This window comes from Hylobates moloch, unplaced genomic scaffold, assembly GCF_009828535.3.
Source record: "Hylobates moloch isolate HMO894 unplaced genomic scaffold, HMol_V3 SCAFFOLD_12, whole genome shotgun sequence".
Lineage (NCBI taxonomy): Eukaryota > Metazoa > Chordata > Mammalia > Primates > Hylobatidae > Hylobates > Hylobates moloch.
Genome location: NW_026652287.1, coordinates 71553995 through 71577909, shown reverse-complemented (window position 1 = coordinate 71577909; position 23915 = coordinate 71553995). Strand labels below are relative to the sequence as shown.

At 38.1% G+C, this 23915-nt stretch overlaps 1 protein-coding gene across 3 annotated transcripts in view; it reads right to left on the bottom strand.

Moving 5' to 3' along the window:
* Positions 1 to 23915, bottom strand: part of LGR5 (leucine rich repeat containing G protein-coupled receptor 5) — a 149497-nt gene that overhangs the window by 55718 nt on the left and 69864 nt on the right. For all 3 annotated transcript variants that reach the window (XM_032170741.2, XM_032170742.1, XM_032170743.1), the window contains exon 3: positions 5686 to 5757. In XM_032170741.2, coding sequence (XP_032026632.1) covers positions 5686 to 5757 — 72 coding nt within the window. The remainder of the gene's footprint in view (positions 1 to 5685; positions 5758 to 23915) is intronic.

The window sequence follows — 23915 nt, the reverse complement described above, 5'->3', positions numbered from 1 at the left end:
AGCCTATTTACACACATTATTTCGAAGAAAAAATCAATATAGTTTATTGTTGTGCCCTAAATGTATTATAAAGAAGAAATATAAGAAAATTAATTTACAGTAAGATGATGTAAGTGTCATTATATACATGATGCTCACATGCAACTACCTCAGGAAACATTTTTATGAATGAATCAGATGTTTGCTTCTACTTTTTTTTTTTTTTGAGACAAAGTCTCACTCTATTGCCCAGGCTGGAGTGCAGTAGCACCATCTTGGCTCACTGCAGCCTCTGCCTCCGGGGTTCAAGAGATTCTTGTGCCTCAGCCTCCCAAGTAGCTGGGATTACAGGGGTGCACCATGACACCTAGCTAATTTTTGTATTTTTAGTAGAGATGATGTTTCAGTATGTTGGCCAGGATGGTCTTAAACTCCTGACCTCAGGTGATCTGTCCATCTCAGCCTTCCAAAGTGCTGGGATTAGAGGCGTGAGCCACCACACCCAGCCGTTTGCCTCTATTTTTAAAGAATAAGGTTGGGTGTGAGAAAAATCATGTGATCAAAAGCCATTCTGTATGAGAATGGGAACATGAGAGTAGAGGTCTAGATGGATACTAGAATAAAAACTAGTTGAGACACTGATATGGTTTGGCTTTGTATCCCCACCCAAATTTCATGTCAAATTGTAATCCTCACAGGTCGGGGGAGGGACCTGGCAGGAGGTGACTGAATCACGGGGGCGGTTTCTGCCATGCTGTTCTCATGATAGTGAGTGAGTTTTCACAAGATCTGATGGTTTAAGAGTGTGCGCAGATCCCCCCTTGCTCTCTCCCTCCTGATGCCATGTAGGATACGCCTTGCTGCTTCTGCCATGATTGTAAGTTTCCTGAGGCCTCCCCAGCCATGCAGAACTGTGAGCCAATTAAAGCTCGTTTCTTTATAAATTACCCCGTCTCAGGTACTTCTTTATAGCAATGTGAAAATGGACTAATACAGATATGTGATAACAGATCATACTTGTTATATATTATAAGGGAAAGAAGGAAATAAAAATAACCTTTATTAAAATAAATATAACATGCCAATCAAATTACAAATGTCATAGTGGAGAAAATCAGGAAGTGTGACACTCACAATTGAGCATGAATATTCTCCCAAATGAGTGTTCCTTACAGATGAATAGTGTCAAAATAATTCTCTATGTGTTAGGGCAAGACAGTGTGGAAATATCACAGAGAATATTTATCCTGTCTCAAAATTCCATAACATTCTGAAGCAAGTATTAATTCCCTAGTACTTTAAAAGGCCCTGGAGATCCCTCCATAGGCAACAGAAAATTGAGGCTGAATTGCAAAAAGAAATAGTCACAAAACTGCCTTCTCAGAAGTTGGATGGTAGACTTTGCTAGGTAGTAAAAGAGTAAGATTAAAAAAGCAACAAGCTGGCCACCCTCAGATAAATAAATCATTATATAATTATCACAACATAAATTTCATAGGATTGTGCTCTAAAAACTTTAAAAGGCAATAATACAAAATATTTATAAAGCAAACTTTGTTGATGAAATTCAATGAGATCCTGTGTTTCTTGTTACTCTGGTAATTTAATGATAGTTATTTTAAAAAGGTTGCACATTTCCATGGCTATATATTTTTAATTTGTTTTGTGGCTTTTGAGGTAATTCTTCTACTGCATTAACACTATTTTATTTTATTTACGTATTTTTTGAGACAGGTCTTGCTTGTTGCCCAGGCTACAGTATAGTGGTGCAATCTTGGCTCACTGTAGCCCCAACCTCCTGGGCTCATGAAATCCTCCCACCTCAGCCTCCTGAGTAACTGGGACCACAGGCATTCGCCGCCATGCCAGGCTAATTTTTGTATTTTTTGTAGAGATGGGGTTTTGCCATGCTGCCCAGGCTGGTGTTGAACTCCTGAGCTCAAGTAATTCAGTCACTTCTGCCTCCCAAAGTGCTGGGATTATACAGGCGTGAGCCACCGTGCCCAGCTACTAACACGATTTTAAACTAAATGTGTGGCTAGAAATCTTAAAATATCAGGAATAGACAGGATGTATAAACTAAGTTACTTATTTAATTATCTTGAGAGAAACTGTTTATTCCATTTAATTTTTCCTATGCAAATTATTAAGCATATGCAGAACTTCTTATAAAATGTTTCAATATAATTACACATTAAAGTACTGATTTATAGTTGGTATGGAGGGACAGTAAGAAGCCAGAATAAGGGAGAATTCTTTATGCTGGGCTGTGCAGTACATTGCAGGACAGCTTACTACACGCCAATCATCTGGACAACCAAAGATGCTCCTACAAATTTCCAAAACACTCTGTAACAGGCAGAACCAACATTGCTGAGAAAAATTTTTCTAATGCTGTTATGGTTTGAATGTTTTTGTCCCCTCCAAAAATTCATGTTGAAACTTAATCCCCAATGCAACAGTGTTGGGAGGTGGGGACCTTTGGGAGGTGTTGGGTAGAGCCTTTGGGAGATGTTTTAATTAAATTAGCAGAAAAATAAGAAATGGTGATCTCAATGAATTTCCTCAAAAGTTTGCTTTATATTTTGTATTATTGCCTTAAAAATGTTTGGAGTACAATCACATGAAATAGATTAATTCCATCATAAAAAGCCTTGTTGGAAGAATTTTATTCCTTTTTTTCCTTTCCACCTTCTGACATAGGAAGACACAGCATTCCTACCCTCCAGAGGATTTGACCCTCAAGATGCCATCTTGGAAGCAGAAAGCAGCCCTCACCAGATGTCAGCACCTTGATCTTGGACTTCCCAGCCTCCAGAACTATGAGAAATAAACTTCCCTTCTTTATAAATTACCCAGTTTGTGGTATTCTGTTATCATAGCACAAACAACCTAAGACAAAAACCAAAATACTTTAAAAATATTTGACAATTTGAGTCCATTCATTGAATATTAGTCTTTAGGACAGCAAAGTAAAGAGAAGAGTGAACACAATTTCTGGCAGGATCTTGTTCCTCTTGAACTCTCCTCACACTGACAGGGACCCAGCTATAGTGCAAAGTCTGAATGTGGCCTTCCCTCACTTACGTACATCTTTTCCTTGACTCCTCATCATGCCTCGGACATAATAATGTCCACCCATATGACTTAACATATGGGATCCCTGCAACTGGGACTCCTTCTGTCTTTACAAGCTCTTCTCCAAATGCTCTGTAGCTTCTCCTGAATGCTCAAGTACTAACCTTCTTGGAGCTACCTGTTCATCCCAGGTCTTTTCTGACTCTGTGTTGCTGTATGTATTGTCCCCTCAGTCGGCCATCTTATTTGGGTGGCTAATTCCTAGTTGTGCTTCAAGATTCAGCTCCTGGGTCATCTCTGGGAAAGCCTCTCTCCTAGGAAGCCAAATCTGAGCCACCAGATGGGACGACATCAACTCCCCAACCTCTGTAGTTTCACAGTACCCTGCACAGATATCTAGATACACTTCCCACAAAAATCAGAAGTGATCTCTGTTTTTCTGTCTTCGTCCCACTATCTTGGTCCCACAGTCTGTTACTAGATTATAAACTCTTCAAGGGCATGAACAATATTTATTGATCTTTATATTTCTAGTAATAATTTGTTTAATGCTAATTTGAGCATCACACGCAGTAGGCTTTGCTGAACCCTTGACTGTACAGGAGACAGAAAACATTGGTTAGTAGGAGTGGATAAAAGAGAGGGTCTAAACACCATTTTTTTTTCTGATGGAAAGGATACATTTTAATAGCTAGCTTGAGAAATAATCTATGCTTTTCATTTTTGAATTATATTAATCCACTCCATTCTGGAGTGTTCAGGTAAAATGCACCTTAAGAAGCAGCAAAGTGCGTGCAGGAGCATTCTGGGTAAAAAGCCTGTTTGTAGGTAAAAGTACATATCAGATGCGAAGGCACAACTTTTTTGTTTAATACACAATAGATATTCCATTAATAAACATATAGCATTGGGTCAATATCATGCAAAAATGAAGAAAAAGTTGAAAAGTCTAGAACTCCCTTATTCTCTCTAGATCATCAGCCTGAATCATTAATTCAACAAATATTTATTGAATGTCTACTATAAGTAAGGAAGTGTTCTAGGAGCTGGGGATATACCAGTGACCAAGAGAGATAACATCTCTAATTTCATAGATCTTTAGTGCATTGTGGGAAACAAACATTCTCTAGTAATGCACTAGTGAATACAATTAGAAATATATAATGGTATAACTATTAATATAAAATATAAAAATATGATAGAAAAATTAGTATAAGACTTGTAAAATTCATATTTAAGAATTCAAGGATTTAAAACTATAATTATATGTAATTATAATAACTAGCTTATATATAATTCATATATATCCATATTAAATGTATTCATTTTACACATTTATAATTAAAGTATAATTTGATGTCTGGAGATACACACACACTAGCTTATATATCCAATATACACTTTGTTAAGTGAATTAAAATAATTGATTCTAGTAAAATTTATTTAACAAGTATCCCAAATACTTAGTGGTACATAGCTCAACATGGGAAAAAAAAATCACTTTAGTTGTCTTATCTAAACTTGACTCTCACGACACATTTTGAATGGTTCCAAATTTTTTGGCGGGGTTTGTGAAACTATATGCATCGGAGCTGGTGCTACAACTCAGAATTTTACCACATAAGGAATTACTATTAGGGTTTGGCAACATGACAACTTAAAAACATTTCTTCTTAGTAGCAAAAAAAAAGAAAGAAAGAAAAGAAAAAAATTCAAAGAGAGGAAGGGAAACCAAACCCAATCTCCTAAGGCGATCAAATAACGGTTCTGCTGTTGAATTTCACTTTTAACAAAATATTAAATTGAATTAAACTGTTTGTTTAACCTATGTGTCTTTTAGGCCACTGAAATGTAATTTTCAATAAGCAGAAATATATCAAAGTTAATAACTTTTATGTCAAAGAAAGAAAATCAAGATTTTTTTCTGAGATAAACTTTTCCTTGCATTATCTGTTTTATCTACGTAAGTAGATTATCTGTTTTTTCTACACAGAACAAACTAAAAGAAAATTAAACAATGGGCACCAGAAGAAGGAAGTATTCAATAATAATGATTTTTCTGATAAACAAATTAAGAAATTGGACATTAAATAATGAGAAACCTCATATTTACAATTTTCAATGAATTAACAAATAAACAACTGCTCAGTGTATCTGCTACACACTAGGCTTTGCCCTATCTATTCACAGGTGGAACACAAACTTGGTTTTTTTAGCTGATGCTTACTCACTCCCCTTTGAAACCAGTTTGAAGCTGTGGTCTCATTATGTCAGCATCACAGTGATTTATTCACCCTGTCATCAAAATGTTTTTGAAGACACGCACCCCAATTTCATAACACAAAGGGAAAGGGAAATACTCTTTTAAAAGTCTGAGTTGATAAGGTAGTTATTTAAAGGCAAAAATTTTAGATCTTAAAATTAGAAAAGGAGAGATGAATTTTTTTTCACATACAAATTTAGCCAAGTATGATATGGCTCTATGGTACCAATGAAGTAAACTTGAATTTAGATGAATTATCCCATGGATTTAAATAGTGTATTAGAGACACTCAACTTTTACAAGTTAATTAGCAGCCATTTGACACTAAAATCAGAAATATATCCAACAACACTCAGTTTACTTACAGAACTTTAAGACTGTAAAGGCCAGTGAATGCTCCCTTGGGAATGTACGTCAGCGCGTTTCCCGCAAGACGTCTGTGGGTTTCAATGGAGAGGAGAGAGAGTGAGCATACCTCTTCATGTGGAAGTCATTTAGTTGTTAAAAAAATGCAATACAACTACGTTTAAACCACAAATATCAAAAGCAACTGTAAAGAACTTTGTTTTGTTATATTTTGCAAAAAATATCTGTAAATTTCTAATTCAAATGTTGGCAGAAGTGCCTAAAAAGAAATGTAATAAATTACCTACTTTACAATAAACAATTTAATAGCTTATACCATATGTACATATATATAAAACTGTCCTTTAAACAATTTTTAAGCGAATGCTAACACCATATGATAATTTGCAAAAAATTGTAATGTCAAAATGTGACTGTCACATGAGTCTTACAGCTATTCTTTGTAAGCATGAAATAGACTAGATAAACAGAATATTTCTGTTGCAACTATACCTCAAAATACCCAACTTTCTTACTAAATTTGTCAAATAAGAATGTAGACTAACACAATTTTTTCTAAACTCTACCAGAAAAGGACAGAGTACCTTAATTTAACATAATTTAATAGAGCAATGCTTAAAAAAATTGAAAACAAAGAGAGATTAGTATGAAGGACATTAACATGGGTTATTTAATGGAAAATTCTGACATTATTAGCTGGTAAAATTTTAGAAGTTTACTTTATAGTATTTTTCTAAGTAGGAGATAGCCAAGGCGAAAAATTGTGCAAAAGATCAACAAGATGTGGTACCTGACACATGTGATTCAGTATTTTTTTGGCAGCCACATCAAAGCCATAACCTCATATACTAAGGGACAAAATGAAAAATGCAAAAACAGCAATGTGACTCCAAAGAGCACAGTATTTTGAGGAGCTGATCATATCTTAGACTGGTGAGTAGAACTGGAACTCAATATACCTTTGCCCTTTTTTCTTTTTCTTTTTTTTTTTCTTTTCTAGAGAAGGTTTATTGCCAAGGCTGGCGTTGAACTCCTAGGCTCAAGCAATCCTCCTGCGTCACCCTCCTGAGTAGCTGGAACTACAGGGGTGTGCCAGAGTATCCAGCCCCCTGCTTTTTTTGATGGAGATGGGGATTTGGGGATAAGGATTTTGTTGGTCCAATTGACTAGCGCTTATTTCTGAAGGACCTAACAGCCTCAAATGTATACTTTTGATACTATCTTTAAAGGAGAGATAATTCAGTCACAGAGATCCACTGACTGGACTGAAATAAGCCATTTCTTAGATAACTTTAAATGTGTGTCCCATTGCCACTTCACATCACTGATAATATACTATAAATGAATATTTAAAGAAATGCTACGCTTATCATATGAATAGAACTTCTGAGTAGTATTTGTGGTATGTGTATTGAAAGCATTATTTACTCAATGCAAATGAAATAAAATTAAAATACAACACACTTTAAAAAATTATGCTTAAAAAAATTAACAACATAAGAAGGTCCTAGGACCTCTCCAAGAAGCTCTGCTTATCTTGTGTCTGCAGCACTAACTTGCTTTGTGCTGTTGAATTAGTTAATATTGCTGAGCTTTGCTTCCCCACTGATTACAAGAAATATTAAGATAAAATGGCTTCTTGGGTCCCTTCCAGATCCAAAACTCCACGATTTCCCTAACTTGTCTTGTAGTCATTTGTGTTTGTGCCTGTTTTTCCTTCTCTTACCAGATATAATCTTTTAAAAGACTTGGATAGCTACTATATTGTATTCCTCCTATCTATCTCATGGTACCTGAAGAAGTGTTTTTTCAAGTGATAAATAATTTAGTGGCCTGGTCTAAAATTAAGAAAAAAAATAGAGTAGACAAACAGCATAATGAATTGGCTGAAGTATTGTTTTATAAAAACCTTTGTTTCCAAATATATTTGTGAAAATGGATTGAGGGGAGGAAATTTGTTTCTTCCAGAAAGGTTTGAGAGCTGCTAGCCTAAGCATGGTGTAGGCACTTAATAAATATGTGTTATTAACATGTAATTCAGCATAATATTTGACCAGGGCAAAGGTGTTTTCTTTCTTTCTTTCTTATAAAAGTGTCTTATCAGAAAACCCTCTTTAGACACTAACTCTGACTTTCCAACTTGTCTCCCCATATTCAGTCTTGACCTACTCCCACCCATTCCATATTCACTGATGGTCTTTATAAAGACAACTCTGACCATATTACTGCCCTATTTGAAAACTCTCTGTCAGTTTTCACGCCAGGTAAATAGAAATGAAAAGTCCTCAGACTCTTTTCTGAGAATTCCCTGATCCCTAGTGGGTGCTAGAACTGAACCAGACTATGAGGTTTGCTTTTTTTAGACATGCCCTCCACATTCCCCCCTCTAGCCCTTTGTTCCACCTAAAATGCTCTCCTTTCACTCCCTGTTTTTCAAAGCAACCTCAGTGCTACCAAAGGACTTCAAAGTAGAGAGATTGCCCATCAGTTTGGAAAGCATTTGGACAGCTCAGTTTCTGATGGTCAGTCTCTCTACTTTGAACTCCTTTGGTAGCACTTTGTGTCTTACTATGGATTTTACAGTCTACCTTGTGTTATAGTGTGTACTTGTTTTATGACACATGAAAGACTGGGAACTCCTCAAACCTGGGTATTCTCTTGGTATCCGTATAGGGCCTTGAATACTGTCTGAAAGTAGGTTGCCCCAGTAGTGCCTGACTAATCAGTTGAATAGAGACTACTGACTGTCCCCCAGTATCCATTCTCCCCTTGTAGAATAATTCCCCAACCCAGAATTTTAGGAGATTACATGGCCACCCAGCTGCAGTCTGATTTTCCAGTCTTCCTTGCATCTAAACCTAATTAAGTGACTAAACTCAACTGTGATCAAAAGTGGTATGTGAAACACCTGTATCACCTCCTTAAAAAGACATTGCTTGTTCTTAATTTCTTCAATTTCCCCTTCCTGCAGAAGTGGTACTGGTGAGACAACATCAACAATTCTGGTTTGGAGAACCTTCCACAGAAGGCAAAACAAGAACAACAAAAAACCAGAAGGAACCCAGGCTCCTGGATGACCCTGTGGAAATGAGCTGTCCCAAAGCCCTGAAGTCTGTTTTGGATGAATAATCGAATCAGGACGGACCCCTGTGGTATCCTCTGAAAGTCAAGGATTGAAGGATTATTTAGCTGTCTGGGCTGGTAAACCTCCACTGCAGGAGAGAAAGGTATGATACCGTACTTGCCTAGATATTGGCCCCAATGCATCATGTTTGCAAAGCTGTTTCAATCTACAATATTCTCCGTCTCTCTGCTTTATTTCCCTTTCGTCTTCCTATTGTTAGCTTGCAATTGGTGCACCTGAACTATCACAGACATCGCATGTTGCTATTTTCCTAAAAGTCAGTGTAAGTTGGGAAGAAATGTTATTCTTTCAAGCTTTTTTTCTGGTCTTGGCTATGCATATTTTTATTGTGGTAAAATATACATGAAACAATATTTACCATTTTAAACATTTGTATGTGTAGATTCAGTAGCATTTTTAAAATTTTCCTCCCACACTAGCCTGCCTGTCTAGAGATTTTTTTTTATTATACTTTAAGTTCTGGGGTACATGTGCACAATGTGCAGGTTTGTTACATAGGTATACATGTGCTGTGTTGGTTTGCTGCACTCATCAACTCGTTATTTACATTAGGTATTTCTCCTAATGCTATCCCTCCCCCAGTCCCCCATTCCCTGACAGGCCCTGGTGTGTGATGTTCCCCTCCCTATGTCCATCTGTTCTCACTGTTCAACTCCCACTTATGAGTGAGAACATGCGGTGTTTGATTTTCTCTTCTTGTGTTACTTTGCTGAGAATAATGATGTCCAGTTTCATCTACGTCCCTGCAAAGGACAAAAACTCATCCTTTTTTATGGCTGCATAGTATTCCAATTCAGTAGCATTATATATATTCACAATGTTGTCTAACTATCACCGCTATCTATGACCAAATTTTTGATTATCCCCAACAAAATCTCCATACCTGATTAGCAATATCCCTCCATTCCCCTTATTTCCAGCCCCTGGTAATTTCTATTCTGCATCCTGTCTCTATGAACTTGCTTTTTCAAGGTATCTCATATTAGTGGAATCACATAATGTTTTCTTTTTGTATCTGACTTATTTCACTACACATAATATTTTCAGTGTCCAACCATGTTATATCATATATCAAAATTGCATTCCTTTTTGTGATAGAGTAATGTACCATTGTAGGTATATACTGCATTTTATTTATCCCTTCATCTGTTAATTGAAAGTTGTGTTTTTCCATCTTTTGGCTCTTGTGAACAGTGATGCTATGAATATTAGTGTACAAATATCTGTTCAAGTCCCTGGATTCCATTCCTTTGGGTATATATCTAGTAGCGGAATTCTTGGGTCAAATGGTGGTTCTATGCATAACCATTGGAAAAATGATTACACTTGTATATATTCCTACTAATAATGCATCAGGGTTATAATTCCTCCACATCTGAAGCTATCTTTTTTATATCCCACGTATTTATTGAGGGCCTGCTCTGTGCTGGTGGCACTTTATTATAATTTTTTAATATTTATTTATTATTATTATTATTTTGAAACAGGGTCTCACTCTGTCGCCCAGGCTAGAGTGTAGTGGCTCAAGCTTGGCTCACTGCAACCTTGCCTCTTAAGCTCAAGCAATCTTCCTGCCTCAGCCCCACAAGTAGCTGGGACTACAGGCACATGACACCATGCCTGGCTAATTTTTTTTTTTTTTTTTTTTGGTAGAGTCAGGGTTTCACCATGTTGTCCAGGCTGGTCTCAAATTCCTGAACTCAAGCGATTCACCGCCTCAGCCTCCCAAAGTGTTTGGATTACAGGCGTGAGCCACTGTGCCCAGCTTTGTGTTAGTACCACTTTAGGTGACAATAATACAGCAGTGAATACCAGGATAAAGCCCCTGACCTCATGGAGCTGGTATTCTAATGTGACAAGATAGTCATTAAATAAAAACTCAAGTGAATAATATAACATGAAAAATGCTCTGATAAAAGCACAATCAAGGCAAAGGGATAGAGAGCAACGGGTGGTGGTTGTGGCAGTGACGGGCTATTATTTCAGATAAGATGGTCAGAAAAATCTCTCTGCTGTGTAGGCATTTCAGCAGACGCCTGCACCATGCGGGTATCGATATAAAGACAACGGTAGAACAAAATTCCTGAGGTAGAGTGTGCCTGGTGTGGTCCAGAAGCTGCAAGGAGGTGAGCAAGGCTGGAGTGGAATAACAGGAGGAGGATGGCAGGAGGTAAGGTTGGAGAGGTGTCCAGGCCCATCCCATAAAGGTCTTTGGAAGGACTTCAGATCAGAGGGTAATGTGATCAGATCTGTGTTTTAGAAATGTCCTTCTGATGGTACCCTTTTGTTATATATTTATTTAACTTTTAAGTCCGGGGTACATATGCAGATTTGTTATAGAGGTAAACTTGTGTCATGGGGGTTTGTTGTACAGATTATTTCATCACCCAGGTATCAAGCCTAGTACCCATTAGTTATTTTTCCTGATCCTTTGCCTCCTCCCATCCTCTGACAGGCCCCAGTGTGTGTTGTTTCTCTCTATGTGTCCATGTGTTCTCATCATTTAGCTCCCACTTATAAGACTATGTGGTACTGGGTTTTCTGTTCCTATGTTAGTTCACTAAGGATAATGGCCTCCATCCAGCCCCATCCATGTTTCTGCAAAGGACAAGATCTTGTTCTTTTTTATGGCTGAATAATATTCCATGGTGTATATGTACCACATTTTCTTTATCCAGTCTACCTCTGATGGGGATTTAGGTTGATTTCATGTCTTTGGTATTGTGAATAGTGCTGCAATGAGCATATGCATTCATGCGTCTTTATAATAGAATGATTTATATTCCTTTGGGTATATACCCAGTAATGTATTGCTGGGTCGAATGGTAGTTCTGTTTTTAGGTCTTTGAGGAATAGCCACACTGTCTTCACTATGGTTGCGCTAATTTTCACTCCCACCAACTGTGTATAAGCATTCCTTTGGCTCCACGATCTTGCCAGCATCTGTTATGTTTTGACTTTTTAATTATAAGCATTCTGACTGGTGTGAGGTGGTATCTCATTGTGGTTTTGATTTGCATTTCTCTAATGATCAGTAATGCTGAGATTTTTTTTTCATATACTTGTTGGCTGCATGTATGTCTTCTTTTGAAAAGTGTCTGTTTGCCCACTTTTTAATTTTTTGTTTTTTTTTCTTTAAATTTGTTTAAGTTTCTTATAGATGCTGGATATTTGATCTTTGTTAGATGCATAGTTTGCCAAAATTTTCAATGGGACCTTTTTAAAGGGGAGAATAGACCGGGGGTCAAGAGTGGAAGCACAGGAGGGACTAAAGTCTTCAGATGGGAGATGGTGGGATAGTGTAGCAGTGGCAGAGGTGGCATGAAGTGGTGGGATTTGGTGTGGAAGAAAAGTCCAACCTGATGAGCCACTAGGGTCTAGGTGGAATGTAGACAGTCAAAGAGGAGCAATGTTTTATACTTATGGTTACATTATGTATAATCCACATACATTTGATTAGTTATCCAAAATGCGATGTATAATACTGAACCAAATGAAATGGGCATGATGTGATACAAAAAAGTTGCTTTTCGAATTAAGACAGATTCAGGTTTGGTTGACCATGATAGACAACTTAATTGATCAGACTCAACTGACTCATAGCTGTTATTTTGGTCAAAATGTCCCTAACTATACTGGTCACAGTCAGGACTTCAATGGTGCATTTGTGAGCTCTAAAACACAGCCTTCAACAAGGTGTTTATCAGCTCTCACTGCTGTGACAGTATCATCAAGTAGCTGGATGGTTTTTGAAACAGTGACTTTGGAAATGAAAAGGAGAAATTAAAAACTTTATTTTTTTAAATTAGTTTAAATTATTGTTAGGATGAATGCCTTTCTGTTACATTTCCTGAAACTCACTTCACACAAATTGGTTTTCTTTTTTGGGCAGGGACTTTCAGTCCCCTGAGTCTGTATTCAGAACTAACCTGTGGAACCACTGACCTGTGTTATCAGGGCAGTCTGTCTTAAAGCAAAGGAATTTATGATCTGCTATTGGCTGTTTGCTGGGCTAATGGCAGATCTGTCTCATCGACAAAAACAGCAATTTAAGGAAATCATTCCCTTTTTATTTCTTTACCATGTGGGGTGGCTTTAGTACTTTTAAAACCAAAATGCATACAAACATAGGAATAAAACAGGCTTTCAAATGTGTTCACAATACACAAATAGTAAGAAACACACACACCTTTGTTGTGATGATTTGAACTACAACAGTTTGCTAAGCAACTATTTTCCAACCCTAGAGAGCAACATAACATTTGGTCAGAAGTTTTTTTTTTAACGCTGTTTCTAAAATTATCATTTCATGGCAATGTCTCTTTCATCATCTTCACATCTGTAATAAGATACAACTCGATTAAAAAAATTTGTCTTTCTAATAAAATATTTAAAAAAGTTTTTATCCCTTAAATAATTGCTCCAAATGTGACTCATATTGTCCCACCATTGTTAGTTTTACTGACTTAATTGCTATTAAAAGAAAAAACCCATGAAGTTACAAGAGACAATAGACACATTCCTATTTCGATAAATCAAACAGGTAGATGTTTCCGTGCTGTAAAAACCACCTACAGTATTTTGGAGAATGTACAATTTTCTTTGAATTGTTAAAGTAATTTGAATCTTTAAAGTAATATAAAAGATTTTATTTTATATTTTGTAGCTTCCTTTTTAAAATGGAGGGATGACAGCAAAGCAATTGTATATGGGTCTAATTTTTCCTCTCTAGACATAGGGAGAGGTATGTGTACAAGATCTGGGGAGTACTGAGGATGGAAGGGGGCATTTGACCTTGCATTTGAGACCCTTAGGAAATTATTGTGCAGGAAACCATGGTCCGACATGGGTCCACTTGGCTGAGTAGCATTTTCAGAGTTAAGTGAGAGGGCCTGGCTAGATCTACCAGGCCTCCTGGGTCAGTTCTTGCACAAATTTCTTCTTGACTTCTAATTTAGTTATTTTTTTCTTTCCCTTTTTGATTTTCTTTCTTCTCACCATTAACTTGCTGTGAGACAACACAAGTTACTTAACTTCCCTGGGCCTCATTTCCCTTAAATTAAAAGAAATGAAAGGGTTCTTTCATGAAGGTCTTTTTCTACCCTCGAATTTTTTAAAAAATTACACTTGCATTTCCTACTGTTATTTTTTCCTCCCTCATTCTCCTTTTCCTCCCTTTTTCTTCTTCTTGTTTATTGTAAGATTATTATAACATGTCGTTAACATTGTAAAAAGCACTCTCCCATAATTTATATCATAGAGGTAGGTCAGGGATTATTGTTGTCCACATTTTGTAGGTGAAGACACCAAAGCTCCAAAAGGTTTTATGGAAAGTGAAAAACATTGTTGCTTTCCTTATTTATTTAAATGTAGTCTAGTCTTCTTATGGAGCATGGAAGCTATGTAATAGCAGTGCTACTTAAATAATTGGAGTAGAATGAACTTGAACATGATAATTCTTGTGATTTAAAAGAAAACATTTCATCAGACTACTTAGTAAATTCATGCTGGCTCCTAGAAATTGCCGCTTTATTTTCCAACTTTTACAAAGCACACGAGAGTGAGAGGGCATACAGTCTATAAATGTTAAATTAATTTCTTCTAGAAATTTGATGAGGGCTATCAGGCGTAATGGTAATAGTTTTCCCTCTTTTTCCATTGTAAAAATCTGGATGATACTTGCCTATTTCCAGTTTTCTGGTACTGTTTTCCTTCTCTGTGATTTTCCAATATTGATTTCAGCAGTTCTGTGACTATTTCTGAATTTTCCCACTCTTTGGAGTTGTAATTTACCTGAACAATTAACTGTTGTTAAACTATCATTTAAATGTAAAATTTCTGGAAAGTCTTTTATTCTTTTATAAAGTATCAAAATATTCTCATTTGGAAAAATATTGTCCTAAATAAAGTTAGCCAAAACTATGATAATATAATTAGTGACTCTCAAAAGATACATAAGTGATGAAACCAGTATAATAATAGTCTGTTAAAATTGATATTCATGATTCAATTCAATTAATTAATTTGCTTTTGTTGCTTTTAGGGCCAACTACATTTATAGGTTTGGCTTTGGTTTATCCATACAGGAGCCAAGTATCTGAGTCATATGAAGAATTAGAAATATGATGAAACTTATAATAAGATGTAATTTGCCTCAACTTGCCGCAACGCATGACAGCAGCAATTGACTAAGCCCACCATGGTAGGTTTTCTTTTACAAGGTGCCCCTGCTGGTCAGATGGGACCAGATACATAAGAGCTTAACCTTCTTGTGTTCATCTTTGGTAAGATTTGCAGAAGCCAATTCAGTGCCTTGGATACAAGAATCATGACATTTCATCAACGAATTTTCTTCCCATTTGAGAAAAATTGTCTTTCCTAATACTCCTTGAAAAATTGCAATTTTCAAAAACTGTATCCACCCCCTTCCATTGTTCTAGCCAATGCCTCAAGTGATGCCGTCATTGTGTTAAGCATATCCAATTTGTCAAATCCAGCCAAAAAGCTTCCTTTCTTGAACTGTGTATTCATGAGCTGTGCATTTTGCTTTCATTATTTGATATAATAAAAACATTCAGATTTCAAGGTTCAAGGGCTAAGAATTGCTAAGGACTAAGACCGCTGGACTGAGTAAATGAACTCTTTCAAGTCAATAAGGAGATACTTTAATGTGCATAGGGCCCTGTGGTTTCTTTCTTTCTTTTTTTGAGACGGAGTCTTGCTCTTTCGCCCAGGCTGGAGTGCAGTGGCCCAATCTCGGCTCATTGCAAGCTCCGCCTGCCGGGTTCACGCCATTCTCCTGCTTCAGCCTCCCGAGTAGTTGGGACTACAGGCGCCTGCCACCACGCCCGGCTAATTTTTTTTTTTTTTTTTTGAGACGGAGTCTTGCTCTGTCGCCCAGGCTGGAGTGCAGTGGTGCGATCTCAGCTCACTGCAGGCTCCGCCCCCTGGGGTTCACGCCATTCTCCTGCCTCAGCCTCCCGAGTAGCTGGGACTACAGGCGCCCACCACCACACCCGGCTAATTTTTTTTGTATTTTTAGTAGAGATGGGGTTTCACTGTGTTAGCCAGGATGGTCTCAATCTCCTGACCTCCTGATCTGCCCGCCTCGGCCTCCCAAAGTGCTGGGATTACAGGCGTGAGCCACCTTGCCCGGCTAATTTTTAATGTTTTTAGTAGATACGGGTTTTCACTATGTTAGCCAGGATGGTCTCGATCTCCTGACCTCGTGATCCACCCACCTAGGCCTCCCAAAGTGCTGGAATTACAAGCGTGAGCCACCGCACCCTGCCCCTGTGGTTTCTTTAACCAGACTAAGGAAGTTCAACTTGAATTCCTTTATGAATCTTCCTTAACCGTCTCAGTTAACAGCTCTCCTATAAGATACATTCTATACAATGTAGCCTATAATGGTTGATTTTCTACCCTCTACTCTTTCTTTTAAAGGTGTTTTTTTGTTTGTTTGTTTTTGTTGTTGTTTTTTCAGATCTTGGGCTTAAGTGATTCTCCCAACTCAGCCTCTCTAGTAGCTGGGACCACAGGTATGCACCACTGTGCCTAGCTCATTTTGTACCCTTTTATAAGTAGTCTGATTATAGACTCATAAGCTCAAGAGTCTTATTGCATGCACAGAGGATGGAGCTCAACTGATATTTATTGATCGTTTGATCTTGTTTCCAAAGGCAGCTGGCCATACTGCCTCAGTTGCTTCAGATCTGGCATAACTATTCCAAGATAGCTAGTCATAAAACCAGACTAGAAACAGCTGAGGAATATTCCTTCTTTGTTACATATCAAACTTAAATTCAGCAATTTCTTAGAGCACTTTCAATATGCCACATATAGTGCTTTTGGGCATACAAATAGTAGCTACCATTTATCAAACAGTTCATAAATGCTAGGGCACAATATTCAGTACTTTATGAGCATGGTGCTATTTGTTTATAACAATCACATTCAACAATTGGCATCATCTCCATTTACAGATGGCAGAATGGGCCAAAGGGAGGTTATTTGCTCACACTATGTAGAAAAGTTCACAGAAGAAAGTTTGGTTCAAATATACCATTTTGACCCCAAATTGGGGGTTTTTAATTATTACTCTGGTTAAAGGAAGGTTGGTCTGAAGCTTAGGTTGGTCAGGAGCAACCTGACCTAAAACAGGAAAATGCAGGGACACAATGGCTGTATCACTAGAGTCATTGGCTATCAGAAAACCATTGCCCATTGCTTTTTATTTAAACTCCTCTCACTGCCTTTCAGACTCAGCACAATCTTACTACTCTTACCACTATGACTGGTCATCTGTTCTTCCTTTTGCTAGGCTCTCTTTTAGTCTTCATCTTCCAACCATAGATGTTCCTCGAGTTTCTGTCCTCACACCTTTTCTTTTTTTCTGCTCTGCTTAGTGGTACTCAAATTTTAGTGTGCATTGCCATCACTTTAGAAGCCATAAAAATTCAGATCCCCAAGGCCCCAATCCTGACCCAGAGAACCAGACATTCTGGGAGAAGGACTTGGAAATCTGCATTTTTAATAAGCAGCTCCATTGATTTTATTGTAGATTGAAAAACTACACTGGGAAACACAGAGCCTCTCTCAAGTTTCTCTCTCAAGGTTCTCATCCACCCAGCACCTTCAACCATCATCTCTTCGTAAACCACTCTCCAATCATTATCTCTAGAACGGACCCATCATGCTTCACACTTACATTCCAACAATGTTACTGACATCCCCATTTAGATGTCCTGCTGCCCCCTTACACTTAGTATATCCAGAACTGGGCATCCTCTTGCCTCCAAAATCAGTTCTTCCCTTGAATTCCTTGTTTTTGTCCCTCACCAGGCTCCTGACACCTGATTTCATAACCCTATTCAGAGTCATCTCTCATCTTTAGACCTCCCCTTTAGTCCCTATGTTCAACCAACTGATGAGTCCCTGACCATCTTCATCTGTTGGGGTGCTTTCATATATTCCAGTGGTTCTCAGCCCACCTGTACAGCTTTGAAATAACAGATGTCTGGGTTCCCACTGAGACCCATTAAATCGGAATCTCTAGGGATAACCCTGGTCATTAGTAGCTTTAAAAAGTGTGCTAGGCGATTCTAATGCATATTCAAGGATGGGAAACTTTGAAGTAGTTCTCTCTGTTTAATATTTATAAGATCACCTGAAGACCTTCATGGTCTCCATCTCCAGAAACAATGATTAATTCATTAATTGTTGAGAGAATTAGGACTGGTGATTTGTTAATGGATTTGAACAGGTACCCAGGCTAGGCGCGGTGGCTCACGCATGTAATCCCAGCAGTTTGGGAGGTCAAGGCAGGCGGATCCTTGAGGTCAGGAGTTCGAGACCAGCCTGGCCAACATGGTGAAATCCCCATCTCTACTAAAATACAAAAATTAGCTGGGCATGATGGCGGGTGCCTGTAATCCCAGCTACTTGGGAGGCTAAGGCAAGAGAATTGCTTGAATCCAGGAGGTGGAAGTAGCAATGAACTGACATCGTGCCACTGCACTGCAGCCTGGGTGACAGAGACTCTGTCTAAAAAACAAATAAACAAACAAAAAAAACAAACCAAAAACGAGTTATCCAAATGAGACAATGAGAATCTGAACTAGGTGGTGACAAAATAGAGTGAACAAACAGGAAAGACAAGGTGGAATTATGAGCTTTAAGACTTGAAAACTGGCTGAATATAGGAGGTAAGAGAAGAAAATGACAGGGCAGGCACAAGTCTGGATAATAAGAACACTAGTGGCAAGCAGGCAAGGTAGGAGAAAATGCTTGTGGGAGGCTGGGCAGGTGACACATGAATGAATCAGGTTCTGCACATGTTGAGTTTTGAAGTATTGATGGATAGTTGGTGGAGGTGTCACTTAAGTAGTTGGGGATTTTCAAAACGTGGTAGCTAAACTAGTAGTATCGACATCACCTGGAAGTGGCTTATAAATGCAAATTCTTGACTTTCTTCTCCCAATCCCCGGCCTGCTGAAATTCTGTGATGGGGCCCAGAGATGTGTGGTTTTACAAGCACTACAGGTGATCCTGATGTTACTAGATTTCGAGAACCACTAGCCTAGAGTAGTGGTCCTCAAGCTTTACCATGCATCAGAATCACCTGGAGAGCTTCTTAAAGACAGTTTTCTGAGTTTAACCCCCAGAGTTCCTGATTTACCAGGTTGGGGTGGGGGCACATGAATTTGTATTTCTCAAAAGCCAACTCATACACAGAACAAGTTTAGATAAAGAATAAATAACAAGGTGGTGCCAGTGCACCACTGTCCAGGGACAATATATTGAGAACCATTGGTCTAGCAATCAAAGGCAAAAGAGATCTGGTCTGGAAACATAGATTTGGGAAACTCTATATGAGTTTCTTGCCCAGACACCTATCGTAGCCTCCTACTGGGTCCTTCAGGTTCCATAATTCCCCAATCTATTTTGCATGCAGAAATCAGAGAAATCTTTTAGGTTTATAAATCCTATTGGTTCACTAGCTGCACAATCCTCCAATGGCTTCCCACTGCTCTTATTTGAATTCCATACATGGCTTAACTGGCCCTGCACCATCTGGTCTTTTCCTTTCTCTCCAACTACATCCACATCACTTCCCTCTCCCTTACTCTGCTCCAGCCATACTGATTTTTTTTGCAGATCCACAAACACATCACGTTCTTCCCACCTAAGGCCTCTGTTCACACTGTCCTCCTGCTTGAAATACTGTATCCCAGCTCCAGGCTCCCAATCCCTCCTCCACCTTCTCATCAGTTTGGACATCACCTTCTTAGAGAGACCTTCCCTCCTTCTCACCCCTTGTTATTTATTCCTTATCTATACCATGTTTGTGTTATTCACTGCTCTTGTCACAATTAGCAAATATCATATGCAGTTGTGTCCTTGCTTATTATCTGTCTCCTCTACTCAATTGACAACTTCCTGAGGGCAGGGGCTTGCTGAATGAATGAATGAAACAAACACAGCAAGTCCTATTTGCTCTTATGTTCTCAGTGGCTTCATAAATATGTGAATGGAGGAAGTAAAGTATAGAGAAAGGAGACAATAAAGTTAAGTGGAAATATATGAGGGATGTCTACATTTTACAGGGGATGGGGGAGAATGGAATGCTAAGGAGAAAAAGGCAGAGATAAGGCACTTTCAAAACAGTGGCTTAATTGTCATAACAAAAGATATACACCACAAACATGTGTGTGTGTGTGTATATATATATATATATATATATACAATGACAGATATCTAAATGTCTATATCTACCTGGATGGATAGTCATTTGGAAGACTACCCATGCAAAATAACTGCCGTGAAATAACACTTGAGTTTCAAGGAGGCAGTGTTTATTATAACCAATGGTCAGATCTATAAAGACAGGAGACGATCACTGTGAGAAGGCCAAGGGGCCTGAAGATTATTCATGGGCATGAAGGTGTTTTCATTTTACGAACACAACTCAATATGTGGATTATAGTTTACCAAAGTTCTTTGATCATTGTTTCATTTGATCCTCAGGAAAAAAAAATCTCAAAAGACAGGCAGGACAGCTACATAGATGCTATTTTCAGTAACATGCTGGGGAAGTAGAAGTAACCAGCCTAGATTATGCTTTCAGGAAGTTTAGTGATCTCTCTTTACAAATTTCATCTGTAATAATAGATATCTACTATTTATATAGAAATTCTTCATGTCCAACCATAATATGAGCAAACAGTTCCAGGGAACAATAGTAACTTAAAAACAGACCTCCCTAGAGCTTCTCATGTTTCTTTTCTAAATCGAGTATTTGATTCCAATAGCACTAGAATCTGGGAAGGTTTTAAAATGCTACTTGGAAATAAAGGCCTTTAACTTGGATAATTTTAAATGGTAACAATTCATTCCCCCCTCCTTATTTAGTCAGACTACCAAGCTAAGTTTAATGTACCTTGTAGACGCCAGCAATGGTCACCATCTGCTATTAGCTCCCAACATCTCTACTATACTCTGATGGACCAAATGTAGGATCTTTTATTTGTCCACATAGCAAGCGTTAACGGAAGTTCCTAGAACTGAGTAAATAGAAGGAGGAGAGATACCATTGGAGGGAAATGCAATTATTTCTCAGGTTATTAAAATAGTAAAGAACTATCTGCAATCGTTGCCTATGTCCATTAAAGCTCAGAATTGGAAACAGTTTTTCAAGTCCAGGATCCCTGAGATTCCTGCAAAATCAGGCTCATGAAAAAAGAAAAGAGGGGGTTAAAATCTGTTTGAAGGTGTTTTCATTTTACTAATACAACTCTATATGCAGAATATAGTTTACCAGCATTCTTCCATCAACCTTTCATTTGATTCTTGGAAACACCTTAAAAGGCAGGCAGCACCATTCTCCTCTGAGGCCTAGTGAGCATTAAGTGGATTATCAGCTAGTAAGTGGCAGAGCCAGGATGGGAATCCTGGGCTTCTGGATCTAAATTCTGTGCTCTTCTTTCTATACAGCGCAGCTTCCCTAATTTAGACCTGCTTTTCTTTCTTTTTTGCAAAAGAAAAAGACTCCCCTTCTCTATGCACGGGCACATTGCCACCAGAAGGACAATTGGCCTCTGCATATCTGGTCACCTTGTAGAGTCACAAAAACAAAACAAAGCAAAACAAAACTAAACAAATAAAAAACAAGACTGAAATGTGTCAAAAACTTGCGGCATAGTTAGTAAGTGTTCTAGAATGTCAGGAAGGAGAGAGAAAGACAATTTTCTGTAATAGCTGTTCTTTTTAAATACTTTCTGTAACTCACCATTCAATCAAGAGTTACAATGCTTTTTTTTTTGAGACTGAGTCTCACTCTGTCACCAGGCTGGAGTGCAGTGGCACCATCTTGGCTCACTGCAATCTCTGTCTCCCAGGTTCAAGCGATTCTACTGCCTCAGCCTCCTGAGTAGCTGGAACTACAGGCACGCGCCACAACACCCAGCTAATTTTTGTGTTTTTAGTAGAGACGGGGTTTCACCATATTGGCCAGGATGGTCTCGATCTCTTGACCTCATGATCCACCCACCCTGGCCTCCCAAAGTGCTGGGATTACAGGTGTGAGCCCCTGCGCCCAGCTGAGTTACGTGCTTTTTAAAACATTAAGTCAGTGGATATCTCTAGCACTTTATTGATTCTTACAGGATTTTGAACTATGACACCTTTGTTAAGGCTTAGCCATGGATGAGAGATGAACCATGGCTATCTACACAGTTTATAACATAGTTAAAGGAATTAAATGAGAGAAATGATATATGAGGTAATTAGAGCTAAGGGGAAGAGTGATAATGTGGCTTTATTAATAGTGATTTTTTTTTTTTGAGACGGAGTCTCGCTCTGTCACCAGACTGGAGTGCAATGGTCCAATCTCGACTCACTGCAACCTCCGCCTCCTGGGTTCAAGCGATTCCCTTGCCTCAGCCTCCCGAGTAGCTGGGACTACAGGTGCCCGCCACTACTCCCAGCAATTTTTTTTGTGTGTGTTTTAGTAGAGACGGGTTTCACCATGTTGGCCAGGATGGTCTCGATCTCCTGACCTCGTGATCTGCCCGCCTTGGCCTCCCAAAGTGCTGGGATTAGAGGCGTGAACCATCTCACCCAGCTGATAGTGATTTTTAAAGACTGAGTTTTATGGTGGGAGGTTTCTTAATATTATCGATAGTATCAGTGGCAGTTTCCTATTTAATGTATAAAGAGATAAAGCACAAAAATGAGCTGAATAAGCTGAATGAAAGACTTAACACTTTCATACAGTGTCCTAACTGTCATAACACACACACACACACAGAGAGAGAGAGAGAGAGAGAGAGAGAGAGAAAGAGTTAACATCTCTAGCTGTATGGGTGGTCATTTATTAGTTCAAGTAAAATATATACTACATAAACATGGTGCTTAAGTATATGTACTTACATGTAAAAAATATTATCTAAGACTATTTTGGACCTATTGAACAATGCTAGATTGGTGAAATTCTACACCTGAAAGTTCTGATGATACTTTTCTCATAGATAGTATATAATAGTCGTAGATTAATAACCTGAATATCCAATCTCTTCCTCCTGGGAAGACAGCTCTTCATTGCCTTCTTTCGCATTCCCAGACACATGCACAGACACGGACACATATATACACACTGATCATTACACAACTCAGTTTATAGAGCATTTAAAAGTGTTCAACTATGCAAACTACTGTGAAATCACAGTGCTAGGTGCTATTGGAGAGAAGAAAAGTGCAAACAAACCATGCACAATTCCAACCCTCCCTCCACTTTCCCAGCATGGCTTTGAAAGTCATTTTGAAACTTAGCTTTGACCTAGGTTTGGATCTTGGCTCTGATACATACCAACTCTATTATGTTGGATAAGTTCCTTATTTTCTCTGTATTTAAGTTTTCTTATCTGTTAACTGGGAATAATAATATCTATCTTTATGGGGTTGTTATAATTCACTGAAATGATGTGTGTAAAGCACTTTCAACAGTGATTGGCACAGAGTAAGCTATTATTGTTGTTACTACACTTATTATTTTTGAAGACTGTATAGCCTAAAAGAGAATATAGACTTAAGCATACGTCTAACAGAAGCAATCAACAGCATAAAAAAAAGTTCTGTTAAAGGGATATTTTTCAAACAAAAAAAAATAGAACCTCCCCCAAACCCCTAAATTTAGCTTTGGGAACAAAGGAATAAACCAAGAAGAGTTGATCATTTTTCCGGGTTTTATAAATACTAACTTCTTTTGCCGCTAAATGAATAATGATGTCTTTAAGACATTGGTTAGGTGCAGCACAGAATTATATATGGAAAAGCAGTCTTGATTTTAAATTCAGCAAGTCAGCCAGCTTAGCAGAAAGAATTCCAGAACAGAATGAAGCAATGGAATGAATAGTCTTTAAAGGGTCTCCTCTATTTCTGAAATTTTATGATTCTATGGTCAAGATACTTGATGAAGTTTCCGGAGAGATAAAAATAAGACAAGGCAGAAAAGTATTAATAGTAGCATTTTCAAATGGTAGTTCTCTCCGCAAACACCATTGCTTTTTTTGTGATTTCTTTTCA